General features: G+C 36.2%; 1 protein-coding gene across 1 annotated transcript; it reads left to right on the top strand.

The window, feature by feature from the left end:
* The first annotated feature begins 1,366 nt into the window (after positions 1-1,366).
* LOC146481155 (charged multivesicular body protein 2a-like) lies at positions 1,367-22,547 on the top strand. Its single transcript, XM_085108790.1, has 9 exons — positions 1,367-1,575; positions 5,569-5,656; positions 7,710-7,814; positions 13,013-13,063; positions 14,760-14,831; positions 15,274-15,356; positions 16,079-16,133; positions 18,589-18,686; positions 19,972-22,547. Exons 1-9 carry the CDS (start codon positions 1,496-1,498, stop codon positions 19,994-19,996), a joined length of 657 nt encoding a protein of 218 aa, XP_084964916.1. The 5' UTR covers positions 1,367-1,495; the 3' UTR covers positions 19,997-22,547.
* The last annotated feature ends 53 nt before the right edge of the window (positions 22,548-22,600 follow it).

The following is a 22,600-nucleotide window of genomic DNA, read 5'->3' as shown; positions in this document are numbered from 1 at the left end:
TTTTCTACATTACCTGAGGATAAATTTCAGTAGCCTGTGTCTTTTAAGCTAGCGCTTACTTACCATGCACCATGGATGCATGCACAAACGGGGAGTGGTAAGGTTTGAATGAGGCCTTCGGTTGCGGTTCGTGATTAAAGCGATCAAAATGTTCTAAGTCAACGCAAAACTTAGGCCAACGTTGTCCACTGTATGAAGACTTATATCCTTGGTGAAAGCTTTCTATTTTACAATAAAATAAGCTTAAGTTGAGCTTTAATAATTCTTAAAGCACGAAATCGAGCGCCATGAATCAGTTACAGTTTTCGCAATCTCGGAGAGTAAATAGGCCAATTTCAGTTTAAAAACATTTGACTACATTTGTAGGTTTGAAGTTGAGCTTCTTCTCAACCGATTTACGTTAAAAGAGACAGAATTAATTGTCCGTTATACACTTAAAATATAAAATTTAACCACACTATCAAACTCGGCAATATGCGAACCGCTGAGGAAACTATCAAACTGTCTTTATTTGGTCCATAATCTCTCAAAAATCAAGTTTTTAAATTACGAATTTCACTTCTTTTGCCTTGTCGGTCGTCATTCTATGAAAGTTCAACTGAAAATACCTGATTTGTAAGAGTTACCTTCGTAAATTTACTGGAATCAACAAAATCTTTAAGTTCATCTATACAAAGTTCTTGCGCGCACTAACGCATGTAAACCTGTGAGATTTTCAGAAATTTCCTCTTGGTTTTTAAACATTTTTAGCTTGAGTCTAGCCCAATATCTGTCAATTAACTCAACTCTCGTTTTGGATAACTTTTTCCTTGATAATAGTAACGCAATACAACCATTTAACTGAAAAAAGCATTCCCGAAAACGCATTTCGGGAGCTTTCTAGCACCCGAAAATGATCGGGGAAAATTACGTGACTTTTCTCGGGCCCGAAAATTTCGTGCGCTTTGAGAAACACCAGAAAGCGTTTCCGGGAGCTTTACGGGGAGCTTTCCGGGCCCGAGAAGTTCTCGGGAGTTTTGAGAAACGCACGCCAGGTCTCTCGATCTCCCCGTTTTACAGCATGATGGGCAAAAACAAACCAATCGATAATCGACGAACTTCGAATAATACTTTTCAGGCCCAGCTGATCAGTCTATCAATGTCATGAAGCGTCGATGGGTGTTGCTAATAGTACCTGAGATATATTACGGCTTAGTTCTGAAATGTAAGGATCTGTGCGATATGAACCATACAAGACATACAAATCTTTATATTTTGGATAATTTTGCCCGTTTTGACTTCATTCCCCAGGGTCCTCTCTCAACGAGGTAGAGAGAGGACCCTGGGAACAAGGTTTCATTACAATGACGTCACTTTCCCTAGCATCAGAAATGACCAAGTTCTATTTTGGAAGATTCATTTTGGAAATTTTTGAAGCAAAGAAGCTTTCTCAACTACATATCAAGCTTAGAAGTACATTTTTTTAAAGGCACTGCCGTAGTTAAGTTCATTCATAATGGAATTTTTATTTGGGAAGAAGAAAACTCCCGAGCAGATGCTGAAACAAAACCAACGCGCTTTGAACAGAGCAATGAGGTTAGTACACAGGAACAGCTCAGCTCATTGAAGTTTATGAATTGAGACTGTAATTTATTTAGAATACGCACATTTAAGCATAAAAACAATGTGTACGAGACCTATTCGAATGTTAAGCCCTAATCATTAATCCACAAGTGTAATTGGAAATCAAACGGTGAAACGGAAGGGAAAGTTGAAGTACAACTGAAAATGTCGATATTCGGCACCTATAGCGTCGTTTGACCCTGAACACCAACAAGAGAGCACTGTTGTATTGATGGCAAATCTCTGCATTGTCCTTGTTAGAGTCTCTTAGTTTGGTATCCATCAATGCGAAGTTCTGGGCTTCTAGCTTTAGTTTGTTGTTGTCAACAACAAGAAAGCAAAGGCCATAGATGAAATAGATTAGTATATACCACACAAGTGAATGGTGCTTTTCGTGCGCGCTGATTGGCTAGCTTGGAGGTGATTAGCCAAGTACTATTCACCTCCGAGCTGCCGAAGAGAAACAAGATGGCTTCCCGTTTTGCCACGGTTACTTTCAAGGAAATTATTTCGATAAACGAGGCGGCTGTTTAAAAAAAAAAATAGGTAAATGGCTGCAAAGTTTGGTTTGACGGCCCCAAGTTATTTAATCTCCTCAACCTCATATTCTAAGGCGAAAAATGAAAATACAATCCCTTGTTTATGAAACTGCCGAGCACTAAAATTGCAATGAAAGCAAAGAAACATCTAATATTTTTCAGCATGGTTTCAACCACAAGAAAAATTTAACAGAAAAAATGAAGAAATGACACTGTAGGAACTATTAAACAAGTGTCTCCAAAAGTTTAATATTATTTGTCTGCAAAAAAGCGAGACGGAACTTTCTACAATAAGAAATCGCTTACCGCGTGGCGCGCAAGATTTTAAAATTTCATACCATTTGTCAGTAATATTGTCAGAAATAAAATAATTTTTTGGTCCACTAGTTTTTCAGCTTGTGTGTTATATACTAAAACAATTATTCACCTCAGTGTCAGTGAAAGTGATGATATTTACCTCACCGCTTCGCGGCTTGGTAAATATCCATCACTATTCACCTCCACTTTGGTGAATAATTATTTTAGAGGAAAAGTTGACGGTTGCACAGTATGAAATATGTATATTACTTTCAGGGTGAGCATACTTCAAACAGTGCAGTTGCAATCATTTTTTAGCACCCAAGAGAGTGAAAACAATGAACCAAAACAAACCGAAGACAGACAGCTAAGACAACAAAAGTGTGTAAGAATTACACAGTTTTTTATGGTCTGTAAAATTTCAATGAATTATTTTGCACAAGAGTTTGGACCTTGCAAAAAAAAAAAAGATTGGTCTCCTAAGTTTTGAGTGCAACATAACAGCTAGAACCTGCCAACTTTTTCTGAGTTAAATGCGTGAGATTTTTGTCTTGTCATGACCAGGAATTCCGAAAATGTCCGATCCACTTCCGAAGATTTCTGACGATTTTCCGAAGACTTCCAAACATTGCCAAAAATGTCCAAAGATATTCCGATGACCTTTGAACAAATAGGATTCGAACGGATTGTAGACATTTGAAAGCTTTTGCGATTGTTAAAAGAGCAAAGAAATAATACATAACAAATAGGAAAATGAAATGAAAGTTTTTTTAGAAGAACTCGTCCGGATTTGTGAGTTAGGCGTGAGAAATTGTCCTCAATGCGTGAGATTGATGTCTTTAGTCCGCAGGCGTGAGACTCACGCATAATGAGTGAGAGTTGGCAGGTATACATAACAGCTCCATTGTCAGTGTGAAGGTAACAAAGGTTAATGTACATGTAGCAGACAGGTTGAGTCAAGTCTCTTTTATTGCGGACACCCTTGGGACCTTGGTTGGCAGGTTCTAGCTTTTATTGCAGACACCCTTGGGACCGCAAGTTACTGTCCTTAATAGCGAGAGTCCAAAATGGCGGGAATTTATTTTAGTCAAACGTCTGTAATTTATTTTTGCTGGAGATTTAGCTGCCATCCATATTATCGGGGTGTCCGTAATAGCGAGGTGTCTGCAAAGCAAGAGTTGACTGTATTTTATTTTGATTGCAAACAAACTGCATGTATGAATCAGTTGCAAGCATTTAGCAGGAATATATCTGGACAGAACAGGTTGGAAATGTTCCTAATACGAATTAAAGTGCATTTGATCTCAAGCCAATATTATTGTTGTTACGCTATATTATGGAGGGCTGCTATTAAGTTTTTAGACACATATATTTGCATTGATCTTCACACCAGTAACAATCCTGTAAGTTGCTTTCTGAGTAAAATTAACATACCACTACAGTGCTCGAAATTAAAAAAAAATCCAGGTTGTCCCTATTTCAAAAGCCGGGCAACCAAACTTGTGAATTTGGTTGCCCTGATGAATCCTTGGTTGCCCTTTAGAAAAAAAAAATTTGCATCACCACAATAACTACACTGTACAAATCATTGTGCCGTCTGGTGTGAACTGCAACCAAAGTCGCTTGTCTTTCCATGTTTGCTGCGGTTCTCGTTTTCTCTTTCCTTTCTCGTACTGTGCATCTGTCTCGCTCAATAATATTTAGCTTTCTTTTGAGGAGGCGGCTTTACACCAGACGAGTCAAAAAACGTCACATTTGCACTCAGTGAAAGAAAATACTTGTATTCTGCACTGCTAATTGAAGACATAAAAAATAAAAACCGAAATAAAGAATTTGTGAACAATTATGGTAACGATTACATGCCGTGTAGAGCTTGCGATGTAATCACATGGCAGTCAAGCTTGAACTAATCCCATAGTTCTTAGTGTGCGGCAATGTTTTTCGCGGAAGTCTGGGTTTAAGTTGTGACATATTCAAAATGGCGTCTTTTATCTTGATCGCCACCAGACACGAAACTTTGTGTTCGTCTCTTACATTTTCGTACCTGGCAATGTTTTGTAAAATTTACAGATATCCAAAACACAGGAAAACGCTTAGCTGAGGCAAATTAATTATTATTAACTTCACACTATCGGACATTGACAAAACAAAACCGTCACGTAAGTCGGGTGTTGTTTATGATTAATTTATTTTCTATTTTTGGCTAGGTTGTCCATTGTTTTTTCCCCAGGGAACCAGCCTCTTAATTTTACTAAAAATTGTTTGCCCGGTAAACTTTTTGGTCGTCTCAGACGACCGGACGACCCCTAATTTCGAGCACTGCCACTATCAAGATCACCTGTAACATCAAGGGTCATTTTAGGGATGTTCAGCCGTAACAGGTGTTACAGGTTCTCTGTTATGTTTAAACAGTGGTATCAGGTATTATCTTTCTTGGATGAGCTTGAATTGACAAGCCTTGACAGTAATTCATGAGTAGTACCCAAGAACAAATGCAGCTTGAACCCTTTTTTTTTCTTTTTTTTTTTTTTTACATGGCAACTCCTTGTAAGAGTGTTAGAGATAAGGTGTCATATTAACATCTATTAAGTTTTATTAAGCAAAGTACTGTGTAGTAGATGCTGAATACTATGTAAAGAGTTTAATATGTGTATTGTGAATGTGTACTCCGTTTGACATTCTGTAACAGTAAGTATATGATATGAACACCAAATATATACAAATTGTAGTGTTATTGTAGGCTATGTAGTTCAAAGTAGTAATCATAATTAAGTTGTTACTTTTTCCTTCAATGTGACTTAAAAACAAAAATTTCAGGTCTAGTGTTAGCAACTCTAATTACCTTTTTTCTTTGTTTGTTTGTAATATTTTGCAACACGTTATTTCAGTGACTTGAATCAGTGGAAGTAACACAAACTAGATATTTCATTGTGTTAATGAAGCACTTTTTTGACTTCTAACACAAGTACATTTTGGCAACAGTGTAGCCTATGTACATGGTTAGTTATTTGAGAGAAGCAAACCCAAAAGTAAGAGCATGCAGTAATGAATGACTGGTTAAAGTTGTTACCCTTGTAATACACTCAGAAATTCTTGTAAGGAACACATGCAAACTCACTGCTTCTTTCAGGGATCTTGACAGAGAACGTTCCAAATTAGAGCAACAAGAAAAGAAAGTCATCGCAGATATCAAGAAAATGGCAAAGGAAGGACAGATGGTAAGTCTGGACAATACGGCTGAACCTCTATTTAATAAGCAGCTACTCTCAGGGAAATGGCCTCTTGACAGCCAGGTACAGTGCCAAACAGGGGTTTGTCAGCATAAGGCCCGGGAGAAACACCACTTTATCCAATATAAACATGCTTAAAGGCTTCTGGCAACTGTAGAGCATAATAAAACTTATTATTCACAAGGTTTCACTGATAATTATTGCAAAAATACCCTATCCTTTGAAAGCAAATTTTCTCACAAGAAAACCCTGTAATAAGGTCTTAACAAGTCACCATGATAATTACATGTAAATGTATAATAATAATTAATGTATAATAATAATTAATGTTTACATGGTTGGCAAAATGCTTCATAGAGAAGTATCTCTGTCAACTCAAATCATGCTATTAGGGTGTGGACAGATGGTTTCAAAATTTGCCCATCATTTGTTCAACAAAAGTTGAATGGAGTGTTCAAATGGTTTCAATGCCATTTAACATTTCCAAGAACAAAGGAAATGTTGAATTGATGTTCAATGAAAGGTTAAACTAATTTAAATTTGATTCAACTCACTTTCAACAAGCTTTCGATATTTTTTTTACGCTTTCAAGAATGTTGAATGACCTGTTCAAACGCGCCCACCGATTGCTTCAACAAAGTGTTGAACGCATGTTGAAGCAAATGTTGAAACCGTTTTTAAAAACGGGCCTACATTAAATGTGCCTTTGACTGTCAGTCTATCAGTCATCATCTTCAAGTTCAGACTCTTATCTGTTATCACCCTTCCCAAAAGAAAATGACGCCTTGTATTAAATTGATGGTGGCCGCTTAAAAGAAGTAAAAACATAAGGGTAACCATAATTGGACAGGTAAAATGTGGCGGTTTATTTAGGATACTTCCTACCTTGTGGATCTCCTTTAGGAAAAGTTCATGTGTGTGCAAGCTTATATATAAATAGAAAGCTCAAGAAATAAAAGGTACATATAGTCTCTGATAAAAAAAAATTAATTTCAATGTTTTTTTATGAAGTGCCAGGATCCAGCAAACTGCCAAATGACTGAAGGCTGTTCAATTGAATTTATTTGGTACATTGGTATTGGAATAAAGTTACTCCTTTTATGGCATCTTTCCCAGCCTCATTTTGCTTTTGTTTGAACCATGGCTGATTTCGTCAGTGAATGCCCTTTTGAATTTGGCAAATCAAACTTGAAAACATTGGGCTAATGTTTTCAAATTTGGATGTTAATCTCACACATGCGCCGATCATGACAGTTTCCCTTCAAAGTAAAGCCAAGGGTGATTTAATTCACTTGCCAACATTTTCCAGTGTTTGACCCCATCAACTTGTTTTTACTTTAACTGACATCTCACTGTCTCACTTTTAATATTAATTTAGGGTGATTACAGTACTTGTACTAAATCATTAACCCAACGTCCTCATAAAATTCAAAATGCGGAAAATTAACGTGACTTACACAAAGAAACAGAATTTGTTAAGACAACAGGAACAAATTTATTTTAACACTAAAGTGTTAAAATTTGAATTGCAAACAATCTTCATGGAATTGTCCCTAAACATAGGAGTTAAGTGAAGGAATCTGGCCACTTCAAGCATTCTTCACAGTGTCCATGATACTGGCAGATTGCCACCTTGATAAAAATAATGCTTTTTCTTTTCTGGAGTGTATCAAGAATTTTGGGAGAAAATAATGGAATTAAGGTCGTGGAAATTAATATACCACTTAATTAATGGCGAGGAAATGAACATTAACAAAAATTAATGTGACTTAAATTAATGCAAATTCGTGTTAATTTCATGAAGCGTTAATTTCCTATAATAAGGTAGAGTCTGTCAGAGACTGGATTTAGTTCAAGCTTTGCACCTTCCCTCCCCCCGTCCCCCGAATCTTTCTCTCTAGGCCTGTTGATGTTACCGAGGGCCTCCAGTTAACCTCCTAAAGGTCTCTCAAACCCTCCTGTTAGACTTTTTCAAAAGACAGTGCTTAATGGTCACCGTTAGGCTATACTCCAACATTTCTGTATAAACATTTCATTTCAGGATGCTGTAAAGATAATGGCAAAAGATCTTGTGAGAACCAGAAGATACGTTAAAAAGTTTATTCTGATGAGAGCAAATATTCAAGCTGTATCTCTTAAAGTTCAGGTGAGAAATTATTTGTCATTTAGTATTGTTGTGTTAGCATAGACCACACTAGCAGTGCAAGCTGGAGTATCAGCCAAATATTATGGAGCATTCAAGACTTACATGTTGTCAGCATCAGAAGTTAGTAGACTTGAGGTTATTGTTAATATCTTCCTTCTCTACGATGTGCTTTCATCCCTCCTCAAAGCAGCTTAGTTTTCTTCATATTTATCCTTGGCAAATTAATTAAGCAGTGCCTGTAATAGTATAGTATACAGTTGTGCATGTAGATCAGCCATAGTCAGCTAACTTACTAGTCGGTCATACTGACCGTAGCTTAACAAAAATGGTTGATCATTAAGATCATCTATGTACAGGGATTATGGTTTGAGGGTCAGTGGGTGGGGCAACTGATCAAAGTTTGAAAACTTCAGTGGTTGTAGTTTGACAGCTAGTGGTCAAAAAACTGACCTGCACTTGATACAAAATTATAAAGATTATATTATTTATATGTAATTTTGCTTTTATCCCAGAAAAATTAGACAGTTCTAACTTAAATTCTAGTCACAAGAAACAGGAAATGAGCCATAACTCAAAGCCAGAGGCTCTTTACCTGTGATACACAACGGGGGATTTTTGAGAACCCGATCCGTTGAAGAACCAATCAGAATTTACTTACCAAGTTTTGCATAGAACATTGGATGGTGTACATGTTACAGTTGCTTCAGCATTTTTAACCCGTGGACATTTTTCTTGCAAAACCTTCAACTTAACAGCAGTTTTAAAGGACAACATGCAAGTAATGAACACACTTGCACAAAAGAAAAAAGTTAATAAACCAATGCAACTACAGGTATAAACATTTAAGTTTCTGCAGGAGCTACTACACACAAAAATGAAATTTTAATATTATTATTATTAGATGATGTAGAATATAGACGCAATAGGACGAGGCACAGAGTTTTTGTACTGTTGAAATAAGCTCTGAAGTTTTTCATTACAGTATATGAATTTAATTTTACTGTGACAAATGATATCAAGAGATGATTGTTTAAAGTTCTACTGCACAAAATGTGTATGTATTTATATTTTGGGGGAACCACAGATGATTACAAAATGTAAATGCTGCGTTTGTAAGGTTTTAATATTTTAAGTTTAAGTAGCTTTCAATGCCTGTAGACGCTGTTCTCATAGTTAATAAAGTTACCATAGTATGATACTAATAATTTTTTGATAATAATTTTTGTGCATGAATGGATAAATAATATATCAGGTGTACAGCTGCAATTCAGCTAATAAGATCTGTGTAAAAAGTAATTTTGTGTGATGCCTGTAATTTGCTTCATGCTTTTGACAGAATTGTCAAATAAATATAATTTAAGGCCACAGAAAAACTGATACATGTATACTATACATGATGAAAATTACCATGCCATCTGCATACATATTATTACTGTCTTACGTTTACTACAGAAAAACAATCAATGTAGAAACAGTTTCTGTCCTCAAATGAAAGGTGAATAACAAATACTTTCCCTTGAATTTCATTAAACAATATAAACAGGGGAACATTGAAAAAATGTACAAGGACGCGTGATGCGTAACGTTACCCTAGATCATACCGGAAATGATGATCAGTCATTGACCTGGCATCACACATAATAATAAGAATAATAATAATAATTCATATTTCTGTGGCACAAATTAAGATGTGGATATGATCAAATGTACCTTACAAAGTATGTAAGAAATTAAAATAATTAATTAAAAAAAAAACGTACTCAGATATACATATCCGGACTGTACAAAATGGTTTCTGTCTCCAATTGAAAGGTGAAAACATAAGGATTAAAGCCCGGGGATAATTAAAAGCATTTGTATGACAAATGTCGTTTTCCCCTGTATTTCATCTTGACTGCAAGAAATGCAATTCTATCTGGTGGTTACTTATTGCCTCACTATATCTCTGTATCTATCTATTTGGGGGAATTAGGAATGCTGGAGGTTATCACTGCTAAAAGATTGTAGGCTTACGCACCACGCAGTCAAATATGGCCTGAGTATAAGTTGAAAACAGCTTAAAGTTGCAATCAAGATTTCAGATTATTAGGAAGATTAGCATTTGAAATGATGTAATTTTAAACATGCTGTTTATTAATTACTGGTAGCTGTTTTGTATCCATACATGTACAAACAGCAGATATTTGAAATATCACTCACATGTAAATTTACAATTATCCTGCGAAATCACACAGAATATCTCTGGATACTTAGTGCTCTGCCATTTTTCTCCCCAACACAAGAAATTACGTATATCACAGGATATCTGTTGGGTATGGACGACATATACTGAAAAGTACATTATGACCATATTTGGGTAGTGTTACAATGTGTTGAATAATAAGTACATGTATCAGTAATCCTAACAACGTTTGTACTCAACATAAGAAAGACTTTAAAACTACGGAGAGAATTTAAAGACTTATTACTTCTTCTTCACAAGCTCAGAGCTAAAGGGACTTTGATGTCAGCTGTAGAGAATAACAGTTATTTCTTGAAAGGATAGAGCCAAGATATATGTAAAGCAAGATGTTTGTGAAAAATTGAACAATAATTTTTATTGTTACTGCAAATGCAATGTCCACTTTGATTGAAATGTTTAGCTGGTAGGAATTATAAAAAAAAAATGCAGTGTATGAACAACATAACAGTTATTAAATTTGAAAAGTAAAGTTACCTTTCTGGATCATTTATCATTACTAAAGCCTTCTCTTTTCTACGCTTTTGTAGCTATAGCTAGTATAAGACAATAATACAGTGGTTATGTACATGTATATTTTTTTGTGATAATTACAAAAAATGCATGAAAATTTAGATGGCTGCAGTAACTGTAATGATTTTGACATTTTCAATTTTGTCCTTTGTCAAGTGCACTGTTAAGTACACTTGATGTCCAAGTACTTGATGTCCCTGTGGTGGACTGCCAGTGTGAGACATCTTCAATTGAGTGCCATTTCGATTGTTATTTCACGCTCAACTTGTCATTGTTTCAAAATGTTTCCAATGTGTGTTGTAATTTGTGACAAGTCTAAAAGATTATAATGCTTGCTTACAATGGTACTGTAAATAGGATAAGGTTCCAGCAGAGCAAAAACTGCTATAATTACAGTGTAGGTGAGGTTAGTTAAAGTCTTACAGCCAAAGGTGGCCCTTATTGTTGGAGCAAAACACAGTTTCTACAAGCAACTAGGAGTATTGCACTTCCCCTTGTTTGCCTGGGATGCTAGTCAATCACAAGGTTCCCTCCAGCAGTACAGTAGCCATTATTTAATATACAGTATACACCTGGATGAAGAGAGACAGTGTGGAGTACAGTATAATTAAGTTTCTTGTCTAAGGAACCACCAGCCTTCAGATCTGATCTCCACAGGAACTGCTATTTGCTCTGGCTTAAAACCTTGTTCGACTGTTGTAGGATTCTGAAGGAGGGTATGGATAAAACACATTATAATCCATCAAATATTTTCGCTCGCGCGCAATTGGTCTAAACGCCTCATGTGACCGAATATACCCCAGCTAAAACTGGGGAATATCCAATGATATTCCCCAAGTGACATTTCCCAATTTCAAAAACTTCAAGGTGCGTCTTGTTTACAATTAAAATTAATGTCAAGATGGAGGAACGGTTTGCTTTTGTGCCAGAAGGAGAGATAAACCTGCTGGTCGATAAAACAGTATCAGAAAACAGCATATGCTCTAAACATTTTTGACGGTAAACTGTTCTTAAACGAAATGTTCAAATACTCAAGCTGGTTGCTACATGTTGCGAAAAATATTTGAAGGATAATAACCACAATAGCCTCCATTTGGCAGGGCAAAAAACTTCCACTCGTCCGCCCGTCCGAGACGAGTGGATTTCCAAAAGCACTTGTCCTACGGGACAAGTAGAGTTTGCCTAAAAAAAGATATTCTTTTCTACTGAGGTCTGAGTTCCCAAGCATTTTGGACATTGTAAACTAGCCTGAGTTTCGCGAAGTTTGGTTTCTTTTCACGGCAACTTTCCCATTTTCGCTTCTGTTTTCCGAGAATATCTGGTTCTGTTGTTTCAATGAAGACTGGGATCCACATACCTTATATGGAAATGGCGACCTTGTTTGAGACAAGGTGAACGATGTGATTACTGTTGTGGCAAGTTTTGTGATTATTAAAGAAGTAATAAAACCTGTGAAAAAATATGAAGAAAGTCGAATTCGAAAATTCCAACCAACATGGAAAAAAGAATTTCCCTGGGTTAAAATTGACGTGCAGAAGGATGAAATGTTCTGCATTGTGTGCCGCAGGTATCCAACAGTAGCCAATAAAGCGAGCCGGCTTTATGTCGGCATCAATGGATCGTCCGCCACTGGTTTTCGCCGTGATTCTCTTGTGAGTCACGAGAAGAGCCATTCTCATTACTTTTGTTTTCAACGAGCTAAAAGCGAAAAAAAAACCAGAGCAGGCGCCGCTACAGCGAATAAGCCGTAAAATCGACGAGGAGTCAAAGGAGTCATCTTAGATCGCAGTTTCAATGCCTCATAGATGTCCTGCATTTTCTCAAGTCGTGTATAAAGAACGTGAGTGATCCCCGATGTGTCTGTATGAAATGGTGTTGTATTGAAAAGTGCAGAGAACAACATAAATTGAAATAACTGTTAAAAGAAATACTCGAGATTTGATACAAAACAGATTATACAATTTCTGCGTTTTTTTATGACATTTTGTTATTCACTTTAATAATTTTTTCGGACTAGTAAATTTAACTTTCTGACAACCAGAATCTGAACGTTACTCGTCCAATGGACAAGTGGGATAAAAAAAAAGTTTTTTGCCCTGATTTAGCTTCAAAAATATGCTCAGATATTAATTTGTCCTTGGACATTATCTGCTCCTCGAAACTCACAGTTTTCCTCAAGCTTCGCTCTCGGAAAACTGTTCGCTTCTCGGAACAGATAATGTCCACGGACAAATATCTGAGCATATTTTAGCGCCAAATGGCGGCTATTGTTTATTTATAACTTGTAGAAACACCAGCTTTAAGTGAAACATGTTGTGCTTGAAATAAGTGGACTCGTAACTAACTTAATTTAAAATCACAGATGAAGGCAGGCAGTCTCATCACTGTGACACGTTATTGACTGTGTTGTTCTAATGAAGTGTCATTTGATATTTCTTTTCCTCAGACATTACGTTCCAACAATGCCATGGCGCAAGCAATGAAAGGAGTAGCAAAGGTAACAAAATACTACATTTCTACATGTTGTTTGATCAATTTTAAGTTGAAATAACATAATTTGTGTACCTTTTCAATGTCATTCCTAAACCCAAACACAAGGAATATAAATAAAGTCTCTAAAGTTAATTTCTTGCTGCTATACATGCAGCTATTTAACAAATACATTTCATTTTGCGGTGAGTCTGTGCCCTGATACCGCACAGATGACATACTACGTCAAAACATGGTAAGAACAAGTCTCAGGTGAGTACAGTCGAACCTCAATAATAAATTATTATTATTATCCAGACCTCGATTATCCGGACTTGCTTCTCTGGTCCCATTTTTTTTTTTACATAAATATTAATAAGATGTGATCTTGAAAATTTGAAGTGATGAAAAGTTCATTAATCCTTCCAAATGTGTGTTTAAACTCCAAGTTTTAATCTGTTTCACTTTAAAAAGTGAAGATAAACAATGTATTCTGATGTATTCAGCTGAATTCTGATTGGCTCAATTGTTATGTTGCTAAAGGAATGTCATGCTTGATTAGTTCATTCTGCGTGGGTTATGTGAACACGTGAACAATCAATCGTAAACTTAAATCACAGCCATGTCTACGAAACGAAATTGAATCTTTTAAAAAATGCTTGTCCTGGATGGAAAGCCAGAGCAATATTGACCCTATCCAAATAATGCAGCTGCGATGAATGATGGACTTTGCTATGCAATCACGTTGTCGTTCCTTGAAACAAACAAGCATGCTTGAACATTTTAGAGCGCTTTGAATACACTAACACTTAAAACAGCAACTTTTTCATTTGTTAACACATCAAAACATACAGGCTGTGCATATATGCAATTCTGATCTATTAACAATGAAATTCTGTTTTCTTTATTTCCTTAGTTTACATTGCTGTGTCATTAACATTCACATTTTCAATTATCCAGACTCTCGATTATCCGGACTGTTTACTCATTAAGTCCCAACGAGTCCAGATAATCAAGGTTCGACTGTAGCGTGACTTATGTTCTTACCACGCTTTGATGTCCTCTGTACGTTATCAGAGTAAATCTACAGTATTTTGTTTTATGCAATAACCAAGACATCTGATCACATTTCGTAAGCGAGCATCACATTGACTGAGTCAAGTCAAAAATGAAAATTTTTTCAGATAAGGGAATTTCCCTTGTTGTTTAAATTGGCAAACAGAAATAACGCATAAGTAATTTGCTTTCTCCAACATGCAAACTATGAAAACTGGCCTACCATTAACTTACCATACATGGAGTGTAGAATAGATACATGTATTAATCCTCCTGGATAGTTTGAGGTGCATGAAAAGTGATACAAGGCACTTGGTCGATTGGTTTAAGTACTCTTTTGTGACCCTGAATTCTACACAAAACTAGATCCTGCATGAGCTTTAGTTTCTTAAAGTTATACACCTCACAATCAGAGGTTTGTAATGCACAATTGAAAATTTTAGCATTGATAATTGCCCAATAGAGGTTCAATAAATTATTACTGTATTATAATTATTATTATTATTATTATTATTATTATTATTACTATTACTATTACTATTACTATTACTATTACTATTATTATTATTATTATTATTATTATTATTATTATGTAAATCTGTACTTGAATTAAGATCAATGGCATAAAACAGTCTTTTCTAACAGTTTTATTGCTTCCTTCCTTCAAGACCATGGGTAACATGAACAAGCAGCTAAAGCTTCCACAGATACAAAAGATCATGATGGAGTTCGAGAAACAGGTTAGATTAACAACAATATTTAAGACATGTAAAGTATGAAAATAATATGGACTGTTTTACCATTGGAACTACTACTACTCTTAAAGCCAAAATTTTAGAAGCAAAGTATGAAGCTAACCTGGAATTTCCTGGGGGAAGCGGGGGGCGCGCAAAACAAAGACCTTCCGTGGATATTCCATGGGTATTTTCTGGAACTGCACATTGTTTCGGATTCTAAAGGTTATAAGGTTTGTACGATAATAATTATCATTATCAAAAGAGTTTGCTATCATTAGGAGAGGAGCAGAATTGTGGCGTTAGTGGCTTTCCACTTCAATGGCATGTTAGCAAATGTTCAAGATCGCAGTGCAAGTTGATAAATTAATGAGTAATGGTGTCCCTTAGAATACACTAAAGACCTGTTCAGTTAGGATTTTAAGGTCAAACTATGCTTTTGTTTCAGTCTGAAATCATGGATATGAAGGAAGAGATGATGAATGATGCTATTGATGATGTCCTTGGTGATGAGGAGGATGATGAGGAAAGGTTTGTTATTTTATTGTTTTTCTTCCTGTATTTACAGACCCTCTAATTCTGCTCGTGTTATAGTGTTGTAATAAGAAAGTGAAGGGTCTCTTGCTTGATGCATCTGGACAAGTGTTTTAAGGGGCAGTCTGGTTGAATTTTTGTCAAATAGTATGTGGTAAAAACGTACACATTATACACCAGACAGTTATCCACCATGTGAGAACTGTTTTAGTTTCCAGCTCCTAGTTTTCAATGTCAATTGAACCACTCAGTTCAATTCCCAATTTACCAAAAAATTCATCAAATCCCCTCCCCCATTATTCTTCATAAATAGGCTGAAATCCTAAAATGAATTATGAAAGATTCATGTGGTACAGCAAACAATTGGCATTTTGGAATGCTGAAAACCTCAGATAATAAAGGTAGAACCATGAACACTTCATAAATCATGGCATTTAACCTGATTCCTCCCTTAAAACTTGTTCACATGGCAATAAATTATAATGCATTTGTTATGTAAACCATTAATTATTTTTGAAACCATTGGGAATGGGCTAAAATAGCTATGGACTCTTGAGGGATATCTTAAGTATTTTGGAAACCTGTTAGCTGTAGTGTATTTTTTTCAGGATTGGTATGTTCTAGTCTTAAAAAGTCCCCACATCTACAGTGTAAACTGATGTAACCTTTTTTTAGTAAATATAGTAATGAAACATTATTGTTTCTTTTTCTGTGAGCAGTGATCAAATAGTGCAACAAGTTTTTGATGAGCTGGGTCTTACACTAAGTGATGAGGTGAGCATTATGTAGTCTTTGCTTTTATGATCAAAATGTCTGAATCATTTTCCCTAAAGACCTGGGCCTGCATGCTCAAAGCACCAGTATGCTAATACAGTGTTATTGACTGTCTTCAAATTTTGACTCCAACTTTTCATGAAATAAGTAGTTTTCCTTCAGTGCAGCATTCATGTGTAGCAGTGAAAAATGCTTTAAAACCTGGTGCTGAGGTCGTATGCCAAACTCTTTCATTTCATTTTTATTGTGCTGTGAATATTATAAGGTAGCTGGTTGTAAGGCTGGGGTGTACTATTTTGTAAGCCTAAGGCAGATAATCAGTTAAGTGAGATATGCAGATAGCTACAACTCCTAAATTGGTTTACCATTACTATTTACATGAATGAACATGCAAGCAACTAAACGGTATTTGAAACACTTGCAATAGACAATAGACTTCCGGGAAACCCAAATATTGCCATTGTGGAGTGTCTGGTATTATCACTTCTATTTTAATACTTACATTTTTTAACATTTAGCTTAAATTTTGTTCTACTTCTTACAAGTGCAATTACAAATTACAATTATTCCGAACTTATTCTGCTGCCAGTGTATACTAGAGGTAGATTTTAAAGGCTGAGAAAAATCTGTTAATTTGCGAGTGTATGCAGAGTCTGACAGTAGAAGTACACTGTAGTGCAAGCTGTATGAGAACACTTGCAACATTGGGTTAGTTCATGGACAGATTGGCTGTCAACTACAGCAACAAATCATCCATCTGGTAGTTTTTTATTTAGTATAAATACTAGAGAAGGATAATCCCTCTGTACAAACTGGAGCAAGGATCTTTAGGTCGTCTAATTATTTATCTGTGTAAATAATCCAGGTGACGGATTATCTCTGCCATCAAATACATTAATTTTATTTATTTATTTATTTTTTTTTTTTTTAATTTTTTTTTTTTTTTACACTTTGGTTCATATTTTAATTCTTCTGCCAAGATAAACTTAGCAGATGTTGAGGCCTCAAATGTAATAAATGTCCCTAAATGTAATAAAGGTCCTAAGTGTAATAACTTTCAGCCCTAAATGTAATAAAGGTCTCGAATGTAATATATGTTCTGCTCCACATAAAATCACAGTGAGAAATATGTAAGATTTAACTGCATTTATTATATAAAAGCAAAAGGCCAAAATGTGTCTGGGGATCCTGATTACATTTTACCTTGAATACCCAGAACCCACTGAAATAAAAGCCTTACATCAAGTGTCACATACGCCATTTTAATCTGCAGGTCCTATTCTACAGGGGCCAACAGCAACACTAATTAGGCAGTAACAGCAGAAGTAGTAACTTTAAACTAAGGCCTTTTTAATTTAGATGTTTCACCTTCTGATCTCTTTGAGTACACAACAAATGGATGCGAAAAATGTCACACGGCAACCCGAGTGTAAACTGTACCGCGCTTGCATCTGCTTTCACCTTTGAATAGTGGCGAAACTGTAAAAAAAGCCTTCATTGGCCTGTTAGCTTGAGGTGAAGTCTTCTTTATGTATGTCTTTAATTGTTTCTGTCGAGTCTTTCTGTTTGTGGCTAAAATTTTTACATCAAAAAAGTGCTTTTGACATCGTTTCTCTAGTTTTCTTCAAAGCAGGGTTCGTAAGGTCATAGAAAAATCGCTTGCGGAATTTAGAATGTAATTTTATAGGCCTGGAAAATCGTGCAATTAGGCGAATCATGAGAAGCCCTTAAAAGTAATATCCCTGCTACAAAATCAAAGTGAGAAAGTTAGTAAAACAGTTTATTAGAGATTTTCCATATAAGCTTCAGTACTATTTTTGATAAATGAGTCACAGAATAGTCTGCGAAAATGAGCTTCCAAACACTACAATTTAATTCAACTTAAAAAATCTGACTGTTTAAACACAAACACTATTTGCAAAAGCTTCAAAGGTACGTGGAAATTAACGCAAATTTTTCGAAAATTCGCGTTAACTTTCCATTATTTGCGCACGATGAAGCAAGATCGTTTTAAGTTGTATGCTGCTGCCATAAGACATTGACAAAATAAATTGAAGCGGAAATTAGCAAAGGAAAGGGAATGTTGGCCATTTGCCTGACTGATGACGCCATCACTATTCAATCATTAAAGACATGAGGTCAAACCGTGATGTGCCTCAGTCAATGACCTCTATTACATTTAAGGCCAAAAGTTATTACACTTAGGACCTTTATTACATTTAGGGCCGCAAGTTATTACTCTTAGGACCTTTATTACATTTAGGGACATTTATTACATTTGAGGCCTCAACAGCAGATGGTTTCTCTGGACGGATAACTTCGTCAGTTTTCTTGTATTCATAGATACACGAATAATTTCGTCAAGTGAATTACAGATGCTTGCCCAAGTTATCCAGTCTGCATAAATTCAGCCATTCTCTTGTTAACGTATTAAATGCGTCATTTTGGTTTCCAGCTGACCGGCCTTCCAACCAGCTCAGGTGCTGTAGGTAATAAAGCTGCAGCTCCCAAACAGGCTGCTGTGGCTGATGCTGATGCTGATCTGCAGGCCAGGTAACAATACTGTAATCAGACTGTACCCACTGATCAGTCATTGATTTAGCCTGCAGAACAGGCACGCCCCTCCCGTCGCGCGTGACTCGCGCTCGCCTCGTGCTTGTCGATGCTTGCCTCCGCTCCCCTGAAAAACGTAAAAAAATAACGCCTGTTCTGCAGGCTATCATTGTGAAGAATTGGAAATCTGTTACATGTATCGATAGTCTTGTAAAGTTCTTTCCAATATTGTGTTTTCCCGTGTGTTGGTAGGGACTTTTTCCACGTGTAGTACATGACATTTAGCCGTGGATTTTCCCACTGATGACTTGAAAAGGGCGTTAGAAAAGGAGCAAACAATTCCTGATGTTATGTCGTTGTTATTGCGTCATGAATGGTTATGGGTTTGTTAGGTACGCCATGTTCTACCACCATATAATAGTTATAAGTGTAGTGTCCAGGGGCCCGTTTCTCGAAAGTCCCGGTAACTTACCGGGCCCGATAAGTATATTTTAAAATGTTTTTTCGCCGATTACACAGTGATTACAGACATGGTACTTGGCCAATGTTTTCATGGAATTATAAGATTTAAAAAATTTAGTATTTAAAGCTAACAAAAATTGACTTCTGTTAAAAAAGCATTTATCGCCAAAAACTCTTACCGGGCCCGGTAAGTTACCGGGACTTTCGAGAAACAGGCCCCTGGGTCTCGTTAGCCTACTCATTAGTAATCAGTATACACTTGCCAGGTCAAGTGAGATAGACAACATTAGCATATGGACGGTTGCTTGAACGGAGGCAAAGCAAGGCGTGCGAACTTTATAGAGACGTACATGTATTAAGAACTCGACAATAACTAAGGCAACAGTCACGGATTTCTCAGTAATGGCTGCGTTTCATTAAGGACTATGGGGATGTGCCAGTCTACGTACAGGAGTATAGCACTAAAGATCATGTATGCGTCTTGCCAATAAAAGTTGCGTCCCAATGTTGACTCGTATTTCACCGAAATAAATTTTAAACGAGCAGGTGTACAGCCAAAGATGAGAATATTTTGGTCCGACACGCCAGTTGCTACGGTAACTTGATGTTCACAAATACCCTCGTCAGATGGTATACTATAGGAAATCTAAAACAGAGCTCCGTGCACAAAATTCAGTTTGCAGCTTGTGCCGCTTGGTTCAGTTACGAAAAAGTCAAAATCACATCCTGAGATGTCTCAAGCTCTGTGACCCTCTTACAGCCCAGATAATTTGTGGTTTTTGCATGTGCTGAATGAGTTTAAACTTGTATCTCTTGTCTTTAGGTTGGAAAATCTCAGACGGGAATAACCAGAAAGGCAGTCCACAATTGTATGGCAACGTACTTTTTGTAATTTTAGGGAAAATGAAATATTTGTAAAGACACTTATCGCTTGGTTGAAAACCATAAATAATTTGTTCAGTTCTTGGCTAAAGAAAAACATTGTTTATTTTACCATCGATATTTACTGTTCTTGGATTGTTTAATCTTTCCCTTTCCAAAATTAATCAGTTTTTAGTTTCTTCTTAAAATGTCAGTGCGTTGTTAGGCAACAAGTGACAAGAGTAAAGGAAACACTCAACATGTACATGATCTAGACACAAATTGTTTTGCTTTTAGCTTCATATTTCGAGCTAGGGGCTGAAAAGTTGAAAATAATGGATATCTTTTTACGTTCTAAAAGTCATTAATAATTCACGAAGAGAAAAGGGCAAAGGAAATCACTGCCGTGATGAAGGTTTGTAAACGAGACCTTTAAGATCCCATTTCCAAACCTCCTACACGGCAGTGATTTCCTTTGATAACTATCATAAAATTTGGCGAATTTTTGCATTGAATTTCTCTAAGAATTATTAGTAGTTTGAGAAGCTGTATCAAAACACTCCAAAGAATGTAGTTGGTTAAAGAGTGGAGTTGGAAATCGGATTAAACACACTTCCTCGTGTTTGGTATATATTACATAAAGTTCCCAAAGTTAAAAACCCCCGAAAGAAACGATTTGAAACGTAACGAAACAGCATATGTTTTAGTTTGAGAAGAAACAGCTTGAGCAAAGACTAGACTATGAATACATTGCAAGAAATGATCCTATAAAACCTTTTGGGATAAATTGTGAGTATAGTTTTTTAAGTTATCGCGACTTTATTAGATAGATTGGCCCGTATAGTCCATAAACGTTACACTTTTTAGCCAGCCCAAAATACGGACCACATCCGAAAGGAACGAAGGTCCTTAGTTTGCCAATTTCACTGTATTTAACTAGTTTGCAATGTGTGCGAAACATTTTGATTGCTTCGTGGTGTCTTTTAAGCAGTTTAGCAATCACCAGTTTGGTTTCTGTCTTCACTGTTCGCAGATGTAGAGCGGTTTTCAGTTGAGTATCGAAAGTGATTTCGCGTTTGCATTGGTTTTACTTTGTTTCGCTTCGTGATTGGTTAGCAAAACTCATGCCACTTTCTCAACCAATAAGAAGCGAAACCAAATCCTTCCTCGCTCGCATTTTCCCGCGCTTTATGCCAGTCACGTGTATTTGCTGTGAGTTCTGATTGGTTTATTGCACTTTTAAGTCCGTTGTGATTGGTTAGAGTAATAACTTTGGTTTTGGTTTCACAACACTCGATCGAAAACCGCGCTATACTGTGGAAATGGACTGTTTAGCAAGATAGTTGTTAAACAGTTGATTTCAATTGGATGTCAAGAGAGCTGTTGCTACACATAGGTTGTGGTAATTTGGGTGATTCTGCGGAATACAAGCATGAGCGAAGACGGTCGCCTACTTCTTAAAGTTAATGTGAAATAAATATATTAGAAATCTGTGAGACGTTTTGCCTTGGACACCATTGGAAGATATTTTGTTTAGTTGCATTTGTGGGCGTGCGACAGCGATCATTGTTTGACTCTACAAAAACATAGACTGCAAGCAGTCGTACTTTTTCCCTCAGGTCACTCGCGCAAAGTAAACGGTATAATTATGCAATTTTTTTCTTTTTCTTTTCTTTTTTTTTTTTTTTTGTTGTTGTTTTTTCCTTTTTTTTTTGCATGATCAACTAATCAATCAAACCTTTATTAAGACACGATAAGGAGTAAAGCTAGGTAGTTTGTAGGGTCGTGTACAAACAAAACTAGCTGATTAAACACAAAATGCTGCTTGAATCGTCGATGGGATTTTCAAAGATACATTTTGTTCTACAACCAAACTCTCGAAGGAACGATAAAGCGACAAGTATTAAATATCTTCTACCCTATCCTCACCCCGTTAAAGGGTCGCCCTCATTACTATCGGTGATTTGATATTGTGTATGTCATGTAGTTCAACTGTCTTTAGAGCGTATTTCCACTCACGTCGAACCATATGGAACCACATGTCTGCCGACCGACAGGGTCCCCAAAAAACAAGTCGTATTTAAACATGTTTGATTTGATCGGCTTAGAGCCCACTCAGGTTATGTGATACCTTAGAAAGTAACTACCTAAGAAAAGCGTTAAAGGTGTACAATAAGAAATAATATTTAGCCTTGAGATAACAAGTATTTTAGAGAAATCAACAAAGCAGACTTCATTAATATCGAAGGGCAATCGAAAAATGCTAAGATTATTTGCGTCATACCTTGTTCACATTAGTTAATTTAATTAAACCAGTTTAAAACCGACAGTTCCCGTTACCGTTTCATGTGAACATATTTCAGTAGAAAGCTCTTTAGCAATTTTAATTTTATTAAGTTTAGTATTTGGTATGGACTGGCCATGTATGTTATTTAGTGTTGGATTTGATGTATGTAAATGCGAAGTCTTAGAAATAAGCTTACGTTGTATTTCTTGTTTCTCTGTTTATATGAAATACAATGGACACTTTTTAACTAATTCGTGTGCAGCCAACTTTGACTGAGTCTGGACAGACAAATGCGTGTAAACTT

This window comes from Pavona decussata, unplaced genomic scaffold, assembly GCF_977016875.1.
Source record: "Pavona decussata unplaced genomic scaffold, jaPavDecu1.1 SCAFFOLD_51, whole genome shotgun sequence".
Lineage (NCBI taxonomy): Eukaryota > Metazoa > Cnidaria > Anthozoa > Scleractinia > Agariciidae > Pavona > Pavona decussata.
This window is presented reverse-complemented; position numbering and strand designations above follow the sequence as displayed.